General features: G+C 34.4%; 1 protein-coding gene across 4 annotated transcripts in view; it reads left to right on the top strand.

Moving 5' to 3' along the window:
• LOC120527408 (ephrin type-A receptor 5) overlaps nt 1-14,814 on the top strand; it is a 362,942-nt gene that overhangs the window by 309,126 nt on the left and 39,002 nt on the right. For all 4 annotated transcript variants that reach the window (XM_039750790.1, XM_039750791.1, XM_039750789.1 and 1 more), the window contains exons 9-11: nt 3,095-3,162; nt 5,562-5,687; nt 9,015-9,200. In XM_039750790.1, the coding sequence (XP_039606724.1) occupies nt 3,095-3,162; nt 5,562-5,687; nt 9,015-9,200 (380 nt within the window). The remainder of the gene's footprint in view (nt 1-3,094; nt 3,163-5,561; nt 5,688-9,014; nt 9,201-14,814) is intronic.

The following is a 14,814-nucleotide window of genomic DNA, read 5'->3' as shown; positions in this document are numbered from 1 at the left end:
ATTTGGACCAAAATTTCGTTTAATCCGACCAAAGAACGTGACAGAGAATAAGAAAAAGAAGCCACAAGTCACCCGCGGAAAGCGGATGTAAAGCGGGTCAGCGACATCGGGAGGATCCCTGGGCTCCCCAGGAGAATTTATGCTTTTATCAAAGGTCAGGAAGTCGGAAAATTTGTACCAAGTGCAAACCAGTGGGGGTGAACATGCCTGCCGTTTCTTTCCTAAAACGGACAGCCCAGTAGCCGGTGACATGAAGTCGAGCGTAAACAAGTGCAGTGCATAAACAGAATGCGTCAGATCACACTAGACAAGTTCTTCAAACGTTGACTAGAATTTGGTAATGTAACCTTTTTTATTGTGCTTCGCATGCTGAGTGTCATGTAGATCGTTTCAAAGAATTTGTAGATTTCTTTTTCAATAAACAAAGTTGTAAGCAACCATACATGTACATGTACGTAGTTCTTGTTTGTACGTTCGCCATACGCGTGTGCAGCATAATACAAGTCATAATAACATTTTAATATGTTACTTATAGCACATCCCGTCTTGGTTGCACATGTATAGGGCATGTTCGTGTAATCGGACCAGCCAGTTATTAGGACCAAAATGATCGCATCCCAATGTGGTCCGATTAACAGGAATTGACTGTACTGTATAAAACTTAAATTCATATGTTTCAAACCCATTATTTCAAATGCAAAAAATAGCATGCAGAGAGTACATTACCACAATTTTATGGACTGCTGTCATTTTTGTTTATGAGAATGTGGCATTAGAGGAAGAAGAGCTATTAGACTAAATTCCAAAATAGCAAAAGGTTTCAGCTTAACACACCTGAGCCTTTTATTTTTTAATTATAAAAACAATAAATATGATTGATATTGGGTGTTAGGCATAATAGTGAAAATTTGAAGGCTGGCTAAGATGTATAAAACCAAAAATGTTAGAAAAGGAAGTTTCAATCAAAGGAAATACAGATATGTGCTAAAATAGACCATGAGATCTTTGTGTTGTTTTGAAAGTACTTGGTTCTTTAAACAAGAACTACAGAGATATGTTGGGTTAAATGGCCTGGTTCCATTATTGTTTTTCCTGTGTTCTCATGACAAATGCCAATTACATTGTTAAGCTGCGCTAGTGAATGGTGTGCTAGGCTAAGGATGCAAACCAAGGATTCTAGAGCTGTGAGAGAGAAATATTAACCGTTGCATCAATGTGCCCTCTGCTTATTAATCTAAAAAATGTAATATATAAAATTTAATTCATCAGCCAAAATTAAAGTCCCAGAATACATTCATTTGGTACCTGCTAAAAACATTTTTCAATCAGTCAATGAATGAAAATTAAGATTATATCATTCTAAAAAAAGATGCTATTGTCATCAATCTCTTATTTATAGTATTTGGTACTCATTACTAAGTTTTCCTGCATTTTATATTTTTATGTATTTCTACTTCACATTAAAATTATAACATGCTTACTCAGGAAAAATTGTACCGGTATTTGCTTCACTGAAATTAAATTTAAAATAAAAATTACTATTATAAAAACGTATTTTTTATTAATTGGCAATTCTTAAAAGCTATTTTAAAGCCACAAGTTAACTTTAATTAAAGCCAAATAGCTGGAAACCTAAAACACTTAATTTTAAATTATAATAGATGACATACAGTATGGTGACTGATTCTTTTAGATAATAAAATCATTCATTATAAGAGACATATATTTTACTGAAAGGCTATTGTTAAACAAGCAAACAACTGGAGAACTTATTAATACACCTGCTATTATTTAACACTGGACCTGTCAAGCAATGTTTTATAAAAAAAAAATATTTATGCAGATATCTTGAATTTTGTATCATTGGCAACCATGCATAATTATACAGAAATATGCTGTAGTTGTTTTGTTGAATTGCACCGTGTTTCATCATTCAGAATTAATTTAGAAGTGTATGTCTGGTATATTACTTCTCAACTGTTTCTCAACTGGCAGTTTCAAGGAAAACAAATTCAAACCCCTTTTAAATTTTTTCTACCCTGGTGTCCAATATTCAATAGATTGTATGAGTTTACTAATTTATTCGAAACACACAGTATCCACACAAAAATGTAAAGGGATTACTGTAGCAAATACATACAGATCACACTGAACAATGTAAAAACACTGGGTTATCCTGTTTTTCATACTCAATATTAAAAGTACAGTAACACTTTAGATACTGCAAAAATGCATACATTACTCATTTATAAAACATCAGTAGATATGTTATTCATCTCTGTGCAGTGTGGAATATTTTCATGATTGCAAAGTCACTTAGTAATATGAAGGATTCATAGGTCTTATATTTGAAATGTAACATCAAGAGAATTGTTTTCTTTTATTAGTCGGTCATATTGAAGAGATAAATAAAGACTTTAGTGATGATTTGTGTTATGAAGACACAAAGATGTGTTTGTTGCATAGTAGTAAATGAATAATAGATGTATTTTTGCATTACCTAAACTAAGTGTTACCAGTGTATTAGTTGTAGATGTATTGTTATGTGTATAAAATATTCAACAAATGTGCAGCACAACTATTTGGCATTATGTCGTCAATTTATTTATATGTAAGGATTTTCGCTGAGTGTATTTTGCAGATAAAATACAGTTACAAACTATTCTAATTACAAAATGCACAAATGTAAAAATACAGATCAGACACAGTAAAAAAAAATAACTGCAAACTGATTAACACAGAAAGTATCCAAAGAGTACATGTACAATATATTAATACTGCGGAGTGATGGGCAATTGACAATGGAGGAGAGAAAAACAAAAACTCCAGTCAGGAGCATCTATAGAGAGATAGTAAACAATGTATTAAAATATACAACTTGATTTTATTTAATACAAGTACAATTGATTTTTACATAATACAAAACACAAATCAACTTTCCTGATGTACACCTACCTCTGGATAGATAGATAGATTTTCATTATGTCTCACTATAGCCATTATCAGCTAAGAAGACCTCCTCTGCAGAAATTAAAATAAGAGAAAACATAAATTGTTACATCAATTATATATATTACGTTTTTTCACATTTCAGGCGGTGTGGCTACAGCAAAGCTAAACAGGACCCAGAAGAGGAGAAGATGCACTTTCACAATGGTCACAGTAAGTCAATTACAAACCCCGTGTGTAGTATTGTTTAAATTCCACTAATTAATCTAAAGTTGCAAATCTATTATGGTCCAAGATTATTTCAGCTGATAAAAAGAATAATCTATCTTTGATGCAATAATGTAACACATATAAAGTACACTTATTTTTGCCTATTGAATGTTTTCATGTATTGTATATTTAGCTTCTTTTTTGTAACTAATTTAATTAGATATAGTTATTGTCTTTCCTGCAGCTTTACCACCTTGGAGATTCCATCAGATATCAAGAGCTATCCAGGGTTGGGTTAGGCAAATAGTTGGTTGGGAAACGTCCAATGAACGAGAGGAGCTGCAGGGATTGCTGTTGGCTCTAAGTAAAGCACTCTCTCTATCTAAATATCACAGCAATATTTGCTGTCAGTCATCGTCTTCATGAACATTTTCTTTTTTTATTTTTACAAATTGCTGCACATGTCTTTACATGAATTTTAAGCTAAAAGTAGACAAAACATTTTTACCAGTTATACAATTTGGACAGCAACAATCACATATGCAATTTTCACATATATTTCACGCTGTTTATGTCCCTCCTTCAAGTGACTGAATGTTTCTTCATCCCTTAAGTGACTGAATGTTTCTTTATCACCTAAGTATAATATATGCATGTTTATATTTATGAATCTATGTAAAGGTTTAGCAAGAGCATCATACAATCATTAGCGTAAAGAAAGGGTTTAAAGCATGAATCTTGCAATTAGTTTCTAGATGCCCACATCCCAAAGATGATAATAGCTTCATTTTTGACCCAGTTTAATGTAGTACAGATGTGTCTGAGTGTGCCCCCTGAATGACTGAGTGATTTTTTGCATGGAACCCAGCATTGGCAAGTAGAACCTGGCTATCTGGAGCCCTAGACCAGAAATATGGTAAAGTGTATTTGAGATCACTTCATGTGTATTGTTCATGAAAAATTAGGTTAGAGTTCACTTTTGTCTTCTTTTAAAGGAGGTACTGGCATATGTTTGTTTCAGTTCATTAGGGGCTGTGGTATAAAGGTCTCATAGTCTTCTCAATCCAGGTATAACTCTCTGTTCTGCTCCCCCCTAACATGCATAATTAATATTATGCAGCTTCTACTACATTATCACACACGGGTAAGGTTTGGTATCAGCAGTTGCCCTCACCCAGTCTAAGAAACCACAGCAAGAACAACAACATTCCATTCCCTTACCATAGCTTCCATTGTATTTCCCTTTTTCAGGGACTTGTATGTTTTTAATCATAAGTCCCATCCCAGGAACCTCAAAATTATTATATTTTTCATCATTCATGATTGTGGCTTTTGAAATTCATTTTTATAAAATAGCAGTAAACCTTACGTAACAGTATTTTTGTAACTTTTTTTTTCAATTTACCTATAGCCTTCCCTATGATACCTTGATTACAATATTTTGTTTAATCTTCCCAGAGCCACAGATCTCATTTTAAATACAGAAATTACCCAAGCAATTAAACTACAAGAGAAAAAATTTGATCCTTTTTTAATATAAATATTTTTTGCAGAGGCAAGGCTGATAAAACACTAAAGAATTCCTTGCTTGAGGTTCTATGCTCTGAGATCTGTTTTTTATAATCCGTTTTTAACAAATTAAGTTACCAAAGCTGTGTTCTTGTCAACTTCTACAACATGCTGACAGGAACAGTGTGGAACATACGTAATTTTTCAGCCATTTGATAAATTTATAAAAATGTGGCTAAATTGGAGCATAAGTTAAGCTCATTTGTATACTTCCCACATGATTGACAAGTCACAATGGTAATTGACCAAATCATAGGTAATTATATACTGGGCTGTGACATGAATAATATTATTGTTTCCAGTAATTTCTTAGATTGCATCAGTCCTTCAGAATCTTATATTATATCACAGCCTAACAAGTAGAGCATCAAATATGGTAATATTTACCAGAAGCAGATGTTTCATTGTTTTCTGTGATTTATTTTTCATTCTGTTACAGTAATATGTAATTATTACCTTAAAAAATAGTTTTTATTAAATTTCCACTTTGTAATTGTATATATTTATTACTTACAGAGATTATTTTTGGAAGACTCATTTGTTCTGTGTGAAATTGATTGGGAAAAATAAATAAAGTTGCTGTTATACTTATTAATTGTGTAATTGTGGTTATTAGTTAGTTACTAAAAATCATTAGGGGTTTCACAGAACTCTACTGGACAAAAAATATGAAATTAATGTTCGTTCACTAGTGTATTTATTTTATTTTTTTTTAACACAAACAACAGTGAGAGTAATAGTAGTAGAAGCACGACATATTAATTTGTGAAAGTTTAGAAAATTAACATTAATCTTCTAACTTGTACAAATGTGTTTTATGTTTTTTAAAATAGTTAAGCTGCCAGGAGTGAGAACATATATTGATCCTCATACCTATGAAGATCCTAACCAAGCTGTCCATGAATTTGCAAAGGAAATAGATGCATCATGCATCACAATTGAAAGAGTTATAGGAGCAGGTAAAAGACATTTAAATTGCAAATTGCAGGCTGGCTCTTATTGTTTTGGATATATCTCTCTGTACAGTGTGTTGATTTTGGTGAGAGGTATTATTCAATTTTAATATAAAAGTACATGTTGAGATAGTTTTCACATTTATTAAAAGATTTGAATAAATGTGGATGACTAAAGAAACTGTTCTTTTTTCCTTGTGCTGTCTCCATTTTTGTTTGTAATTTCATTTTTTGTTTGTGTTTTACCCTTCTGGACCACCATAATTTCCATTCTTTGAGCTGAAGAAGCATAGCTAGTATGGCTCTGATGTATCAGAGATTAGCTTTTTACCTTTTCTCAAGCTCCCAGTATATCATTTAAGTAATTACAACAATTGTAATATTGTTAAATTGAGGTACATGGATATTATACCAAATATTAGTGTAGTGCTCATTCTTAAACTTTAATTTTTAGTTATTTCAGGGGCACAAATAAACAGCACATAAAGCTCTTTGAAGCAGAAGCAATTAACACTAGAATCCTTGAAGCCTACAAAAAAACTTGTAATCCTGGCCCACCTTAAATCCCTTTGCAGTTCTCCATTAGCGTCTTTTGGTTTATAAATGTATTGATCAACACAAGCAGCCTGCTATGGCATAACCTTGATGGATCTCAACTGGGGCTAAACGTTCTCCCAGCTCAAGCAAAGGCTCCTAATCTTCTTGTGAGGTGCCTGGAGTTGTACAGGGTAAATAATAAAGTATATTGTTATTTGGAATACGTGCATTTCATGTGTGTTCTGTGTCTACAAAGATCTGGGTAAGTGTAGAATGAAAGAAAATGCCAGGCAGGAAATGCTGAGCACATACCTAAAGCAAAAACTTTGTCCATGTTATACTAATAATGACGTGAAGTAAATAATGTGTGAAGACATTAGTCCAAATATCAAATAAACACGTGTGCTTTTTAAGAAAGGCGCTATATTGCGCCTGACCCAGCACAGACTTGACACGGGAGGCACGTATAAAATAAAAAGACTTTTATTTTTCTTCAGCTGGAGGGCACGTCTTCCCCATAGTCCCTCCAGCCACAACACAGTCCCAAACACTGAAACCACACCACAAAGCTTTGTCCTTCTTCTACCCGACTCTGGCCGCTGAGTGGTGGTCGCTGGCTCCTTTTATTGGGTACCCAGATGTGCTCCAGGTGTTTGATTGCCGACATCCAGCTGCACTTCCGGGTAAGGCGAAACCAGTGTCCAAAAGGGGCCAGCTGCTCCTGTTGCAGCACCCCCTGGCGGCGCCTGCGGAACCCCACAGAGCTTACAGAACTCCAACCCCCATGAAGCCCTGGAGGAGTTCAAGGCACTGCTGCAAACTAGGGAGGCTGCCATCTAGCGTCCGGGGGTGATACTGGGCTTCCCACCCTTGTTCCGCTGGCAGATGTGGTGAAGTGGCGTCCGACCAGGCATGGGCCCCGGCTATCCGTCAAAGCTTTTATTCAAGAATGTAACCAAAGTAAAAAAAAAAATTGATTTACATGTTGCTGTCAATGAGTTAAACACCAAAGCTCAAATGTCACTTGACAGGAAGTTGACACGTATACTTGAATGGTGTAGAGGTAAGAACTGCTGCCTTATAACTCAAAGGTACTCTGTTGTTATGGTCCTGCCTTTGTCCAGTCTGACAACAGTGTTTGATTTCCGGTACAACAAATAGTTCTGAGCAGGCATCAGCCACAGCGCTGCTCTTGTGAAAAGAATGCAGGTAAATGCCATCAACTCATAGAGGGAGAGGCAAGTTCGTTGTACCACGTGAACGTCACTGAGAGAATAAAACTGAATAATAAAAAAACAAGCGTTAACTTTTACAAGTAGCCAAAATTTACACAAGGTGTTACAGACTCAAATCAAATGTATGTTTTTATTATATTATAGTAATAATAATAGCAGCTCACTACTCAAAACGCGGAGTGCCTTGCCTCAAACCTGGTACCTTTGAGTTATAAGGCAGCTGTTCTTAACTTTGCACAATTTAAGTATATGTGTCAACTTCCTGTCGAGTGTCATTTGGGTTTGGGTTTTTAACTCATTGACAGCAACATGTAAATCAAATGTTTGTTTTTTTTTACTTTGGTTGCATTCTTGAATAAAAGTGCACGTGTTTATTTAATATTTGGGCTAAAGTCTTCACACACTTCACGTCATTATTAGTATAACATGGAAAATGTTTCTGCTTTAGGTACGTGTTCAGCATTTCTTGCCTGGCATTTCCTTTCATCCTGCACTTACCCAGATCTTTGTAGACGCGGAACACACACGAAATCCATGTATTCCAAATAATGATGTACTGTATTATTTACCCTGTACAACTCCAGGCACCTCACAAGGAGACAAGGAGCCTTGGCTTGAGCGGGGAGAACTTTTTGTTCGATTTCAGGTCCATCAAGGGGTTAGCAGGCTGCTTGTGCTGATTGACATGTTTACAAAACAAAATACACTAATGGAGATGTGCAAAGGGATTTAAGGTCGGACGGAATTACGAGTTTTTTGTAGGCTTCAGGGATTCTAGTGTTAAATATAAGTTAGCCACTGCTATCATCAAAATATTATTATTAGTCATGTGTTTTATTAATAACAGCAGTGACACTGACAGGGAACTGATCAACTGAACTGCAATGGTCAGTTAGATGGTATTTACTAAATTCCTTATAAATGGCTTTCTCAATCATATTTTGATGGTGGCACTTAACTGGAAGTCTTGAAAGGAACTTCTTTCTAATATTTCTGTAGCACTAAATTCACATTACAGAACGTTTTCAGCGATTTACAGAGGCAGACTTCATTTACATACTCTTAGGGAATCTGGGACAGTCACTGTGAACTCTTTTACTCACCAGTCATGTAGCATAACATACTCAGTCCAACTAGTCTGTGAGTTGCCCCAACAAGTTGTCTTAAGTTGTAGATAAAGGCTTGTGTGAGTGTAAGAGCTGACAACCAATGAGTTCTTACAATGAAATGTTGTTGCCAGGAATAAGGAACATGGGTGTTTTGGACATTACAAACAGAAGAAAAACTTGCCTATCAAATGCTGCATGTTTTATGTACCATGCCAGAATTTAAAAAAGGGACAGGATTGTAAAGCCTGTGCACAATCTGTCAAGCAGCATGTTACTGGATGTCAGAAAATGGGACTAGCTTTCAAAGTGGGTAATAGACACACTACAGTCAGTTTCTCATAACATTACTTAATAAAAAAAAAATATTTACAATGTACTGACTGTATCTGTGTATACTGTAGAGTATATTTTGTTCTATTTATTTGTTTGTTTGTTTTTTCTTTTCTGTCTAGGAGAATTTGGAGAAGTTTGCAGTGGGCGCCTAAAACTTCCTGGAAAAAGGGAAATCCCTGTAGCTATCAAAACTCTGAAAGCTGGTTATACAGATAAACAGCGGCGTGACTTTCTTGGTGAAGCTAGTATTATGGGACAGTTTGATCACCCTAACATCATCCATCTTGAGGGAGTGGTTACTAAAAGTAAGTTTTTTCTTTATGTTGCAATATAATTTATAATTGAAATATATTTTATTATTGGGTGACAGTGGCAGTGCTACTGCCTTGCAGTAAGGAGTTCATTGTTCACGTGGTGGTTGGAATGTTCTCTCCATGTCTACATGGGTTCCCCTGTGATAGACTGGCACACTGTAAAGACTTAGCCACTTGCGCTTCCTCGGATAGGCTATAGACCAAGTAAAGTACCCAGGGGAAATTTAACCTACGTGTGCTCATAACCAAAATCAGCTATTCTCAATATATAAAATCAAATGTTCTTTAGTTTTGCCAATCTTCTCACCCTGTCGTGAACAGTGAGCCCAGGAGCCATGTGATACCCACTTGTAACTGCAATCTCATTCTTTCACTCATAACTCAAAGCTTCTGAACAGTGGTTGAAGATGGGAATGTAGGCTGACTAGTAATTGGAAAACATCACCCATGGACTTAACCCCCACTTTATCTCCACAGTCCACTGTGCCATTCATACCACTCTTTAAATATTCATTTTACAGTCTCACAGTTCTCACAGTTTTCTCCCCTTTCTTGTAAAGAAAAATGTAAGATACTTCTGAATTTCTCCACTTGGGGAAGCTGTTCACCCCTTACCTGCAGAGATAAGGAAAGGCTTTTCTAAGTAGAGGGTCATGACCTCGAATTTGGTGGAGTTAATTCACACCCCAGTCACATCATATCAGATCATATTTATGGACAGTATATTAAGGCACAACTGACCTTTGGAAGGTATACAGTTTTATGAACCTATGGGTTATATCTATATAGTTTGCAGATGATGATGTCTTCTTAGCCTCATTAGACTGTGATGTTCAGTGTGCAGCTTCCATCCATCCATCCATCTATTATCCAACCCGCTATATCCAAACTACAGTGTCACAGGGGTCTGCCGTAGTCAATCCCAGCCTAATCAGGGCGCAAGGCAGGAAACAAACCCTGGGCAGGGTGCCAGCCCACCACAGGGCACACACACACATATCCACACACCAAGCACACACCAGGGACAATTTAGAATCGCCAATGCACCTAACCTGCATGTCTTTGGACTGTGGGAGGAAACCGGAGTACCCAGATGAAACCCACGCCAGTGTGCAACTTAGCCTAAATATATGTGTACATTATTATCAAATTATGTTTAAGTTTTTAGTTATTCTGTTGACAACTTCAGTTTCATTTGCTTCAAGCAAAAAGGCAGTGTAGTTAAATGATTGTGCTATTTTTTCATATTTCTTTTTTTTTTAAGAAATGGGTTTACAAGTCATTTGCCAACTGAATCTAAGCACTGTTCTGGAACAAAAATGTTCATGTTAAACAATTTATGAATCACGAATTAAAATGACTAAATTATAGCAGATTTCGTCAGAGATATAAATTGCCAATTAAACTGCAAAGAAATACTAGCATATTAATTATATTGACATCTAACAGAATGGTGGTCACACATCAGGCTATACAGTATGTTCTTTAAACTTTCAAAAATGTGTAAATCCTGCAGTGAAACTTTGGACATGCTATAGTTAAACTTGTAAAGAATTGAGTGATATGACATCCATCCATCCATTATCCAACCTGCTATATCCTAACCACATTATACTTTATTTAACTGTGAAATAAAAATATATTTTAGCTCTTGTCACTGTCTAAAAGACCTAAAAATATACATTTTACTACTGTTAAAACTGTATGGCTAGAAAACATCACACTGTATATTAACTTATATTTACCAATGAGTATGAGCTCCTGATTCAGCATTGATGCCTTTTGCAAAATCTGTAGCTCAGAAAAAATAATTTAAAAATTAGAAATTTCATTTGTAATTAAAGAAATTGGAGCAATATAGTTTATTATGGGTGAACGGGCAATAATTAAGGTCATAAAAAGCTAAACAAAAATCACAAAGAGAAAATACATGTGCACTTCCTTTCGGAAAATAATTATTTGTTAAATACATAACTTCAATGTAGCCTTATGTTATATACAGTAAAGTATTCTTTACATATACCTAAACCATGCCTCATAAAAGTTATTGGATGCAACAGGTCATAATGGTAATTTTTATTTTTTTACATTTCAAAATGTTTATTATTTTACTCATGTAACACTCACAATTACTTAAAAAGTGCACATGTAGTTTAGATTAATCTGTTTCTTACTTGGTGTATTTATCATAAATACCTGTATTTTTTTTCAGAAGCTATGAATGCAAATTACTGCATGATGTGGCAGTGATCTCTATTTCTATTCTTGTGTTATCCTATATAAGGGATTTTTTTAATTAGATTTAATGTAGAGTTAAGAAAGCTATATTATACTGATCATAAATTGAGTGAAGCTTGGCATGGCCATAATCTGCATTGTTCAAATTTTGTTCAATGTGCATTCTGTAGGGAAATTAGAACTCTCTTCTAATTAGTTTCTGTTGTGATGGAAATCTACCATTCCAGCAGCTTATCCTCCTAAGGCATGATCAGGCATTGCATTAAAAATCATTTTAATTTTCTGAAAATGTATACACAATCTTTTTAGCTGCACAGCCTGAGCTCTGGAACATGTTTTTTGAAATTATTCTTTCCTTCTTCTATATTCAGATTAGAGGCAGACACATTAATTAATTTGATAGCTGCCTGCCTGTATCAAGTCAGCTCTGCTGCTTTTGCATGTTAGTATTCATAGTCTAAAACTACTATATAAGAGCAAATTTCTATCTGGCTAACCTTTGCTTTGCATTGCCAAGTTGCACTGTTTAATTCTAAGTAACTAGGTGGCATAAGGTGTAACTGCTTAACAAACAAGAAAAATGTTTATGTTCCTGTCAGACCTATGGAACACTGAGGATCAACTTGGCAGGGATGGTAATTAATAGTTTGGTAAACATCTGACCTACCTGAAATTAAGACTTGATATTTAATACTCTGATTGCTGTTCAGGTTTGGTTGATGCTTTGTATCTGTTTCTGCTAGGGGTAAGCTCAAGTTGAAAGTCAAATGTATTGTCATGTGTACAGTGTACAGCTGAAGCAAGTAATGAAAAATAAAAGCATTTAGAGAAAATGATTTGGCTCAAGTTCAGTCTTGACAGCAAATTCAATAAATGATACTATATAACTTTACTGCAATCTTTACATTCACATTTTTACCATTTTCAGTTCATATTTGAATGTGTAATAATAAATTAGAATAATCTATAAAACATTTACATTAACTAAAAAGGATGAATCTACAGATAAGACCTGGTTAATTAATTTAATTACACAGAGACATGTAAATGGGAAATGGAATATGAAAACAATTACAAATATCTTGCTAAAAAGGGTTTATGCTATAAAATTTAGTCAGCCATATCATGATAATTAAGCATTTATGGATGTCATTTTCATAAAGGTGTTTGGTACTTATTTCTCAGACTGAACTGTATTAAAAGTGTAATTATATGCCCTATGTAGCTTTAATAAAAGATGTTCTCCTTGCCATTACGTATGTTGACATAATGATTTTAGTTCCATTTAATGTGCAATATACAGTATCATGTTTTTTCTATTTAGTCCTAAATTTGTTACTTCATCTGTTCTCAGCATGATATAGTCTTGTCAAATAAAAAGTCTTTTTCTCGATAAAGCAGTATTCATTTGTATGTTATGCATTTGAGTAAAAAATCCTTTTTTATAGGTAATTTGATGCTGTTTTGCCATTGAGAATGAGAAGCCATTATCATGCAGTGTTGGGGCACATTTTTCTTTAATCATTAAACAGCTTTCATTCATTCATTCCTTTCTAAAACACACTGATGCCAGTTGAAAGTCAGACTAAAATCAACAGCCAAACATGTGGCGTCAGTCTCTTACAGAATTTATGTAAACACAGGCCGCATCTCTCACACAGGTGCAATGTAGTGACACTAATTAACCTGGCATCATGTCTATGGAGATCTAGAGGAAACTGGAGATTCTAGAGGAAGCTCTGACAAATACAAAAGCACATGCTACCTGCACGAAAAAGCACTCTAATGCAGAATAAAATCTGGTGTTCAAAGACTTTGAGGCAGCTATGCTATCTGTTAATCTGTTATGCCTCTCTAATTTAACTTGAAGATTTGTAAGTAATAAAATAACCAATAACTCACAAAATGACAGTTATGTGTATGCAATATATACCATGCCCTTCATAACTGGGACAAAGACACATTTTTCCTTAATTTAATACTCTGCTCTGCAGTTAAAAATATAATCAAACAAATCAGACATGTTTAAAGTGCACATTTCATTCTTTAATGATTTTCGCATACATTTCAGTTACATCATGTAGATATTACAACACGTTTTATACACATACACTTCAGAATTCATTATGGAGGGTACCACATGTGTATATGTATAAGTGTGTATATATATATATATATATATATATATATATATATATATATATATATATATATATATATATATACAGTTTTATACCTGTACAGTATATGTATATGTTCTCATTTTAAATGACAAACAGTATGGCAATTATTGCAGCTAGTGATTGTACTAATATCTAAAATGAATATGAAGAATTAGTAAATGCAAGACATAATAAACATACCTCTTATGAGGAATTTGAGAAATTCAATTTCTGAGTCTAAATGACAATTCATTTTTCTTAATTATTCCCCTGAGGCAATTGTTCCTTTAAATATACAATAATTATACAGTGAAAGAGAGCATTATGAAGCAACTACTGTACATGAAACATCTCCTGTTCCTGAAGGCTTCTAAATACAGTACATTGACTCTTTTTCGTTCTTTTTTAAGTACTGAAGTTTAACCCTTCTTTATTTTTAGGATAACTATAATGTAGCACTTGCCAGAGATGACCCAACAGATTATTGCTAATTCTCTTTGCTCTCTTAGGTACAGAAGCTTGCTATTCTTTGAAGGACTGCTCACTTTATCCACACTAGAATGGTTATCGTGTGACTGTGACAGCATTATAATACACAGGGTTTTGAGGATTATTGTGAGCTTAAAAAGACCAGGAGATGATTAGAATACAAATAACCATAGTCAGAAAAAAGGAAAGTAAGGGTCAGAAATGGAGGCAAAATTAAATCAGGCATCTAGTGATCAAAGGGTAAAACAGAGTTGTAGTCAAAAAGTGAAATGTTCAAAAGCAGGAAACCAAATCTCATAGTAGGTCCTACTAAGAAAGACAGTAAGTAGCTCTTTTTTGAAAGTTTTATATCCACCAAGGGATAATTTGAAAGTATGAACTCTGCCATTAACAAAGTGTATCAAATAAAAAAAAAAATCAAAATATTCACATGCAGCAAAACGTGGTATCATAAACCCAACAATGCGGTCAGTGAACAACACTGCAAAATCACATATATAATAAAAATCAGGGAAAAAATATAACTTCTTAAATTCAATTCAAAAGAAAAATTTACCAGAATAAGATTATACAGGGGAAAAAATCCTTAAATTATGCAAAAATACACTCATAAAAGTGTGTTTGTCTATCATAGGCATGTATGTCTCTTTTTATAGGGTTCCATGTATCTGGCACTGAAATTGCTCACTTGCTGCTGCTAACCCAGTGTTCATTGG

The sequence above is a fragment of the Polypterus senegalus genome, chromosome 4 (assembly GCF_016835505.1).
Source record: "Polypterus senegalus isolate Bchr_013 chromosome 4, ASM1683550v1, whole genome shotgun sequence".
Classification (NCBI taxonomy): Eukaryota; Metazoa; Chordata; class Cladistia; order Polypteriformes; family Polypteridae; genus Polypterus; species Polypterus senegalus.
The sequence above is the reverse complement of the archived record's forward strand: the minus strand, read 5'-3'. Positions and strand labels throughout refer to the sequence as shown.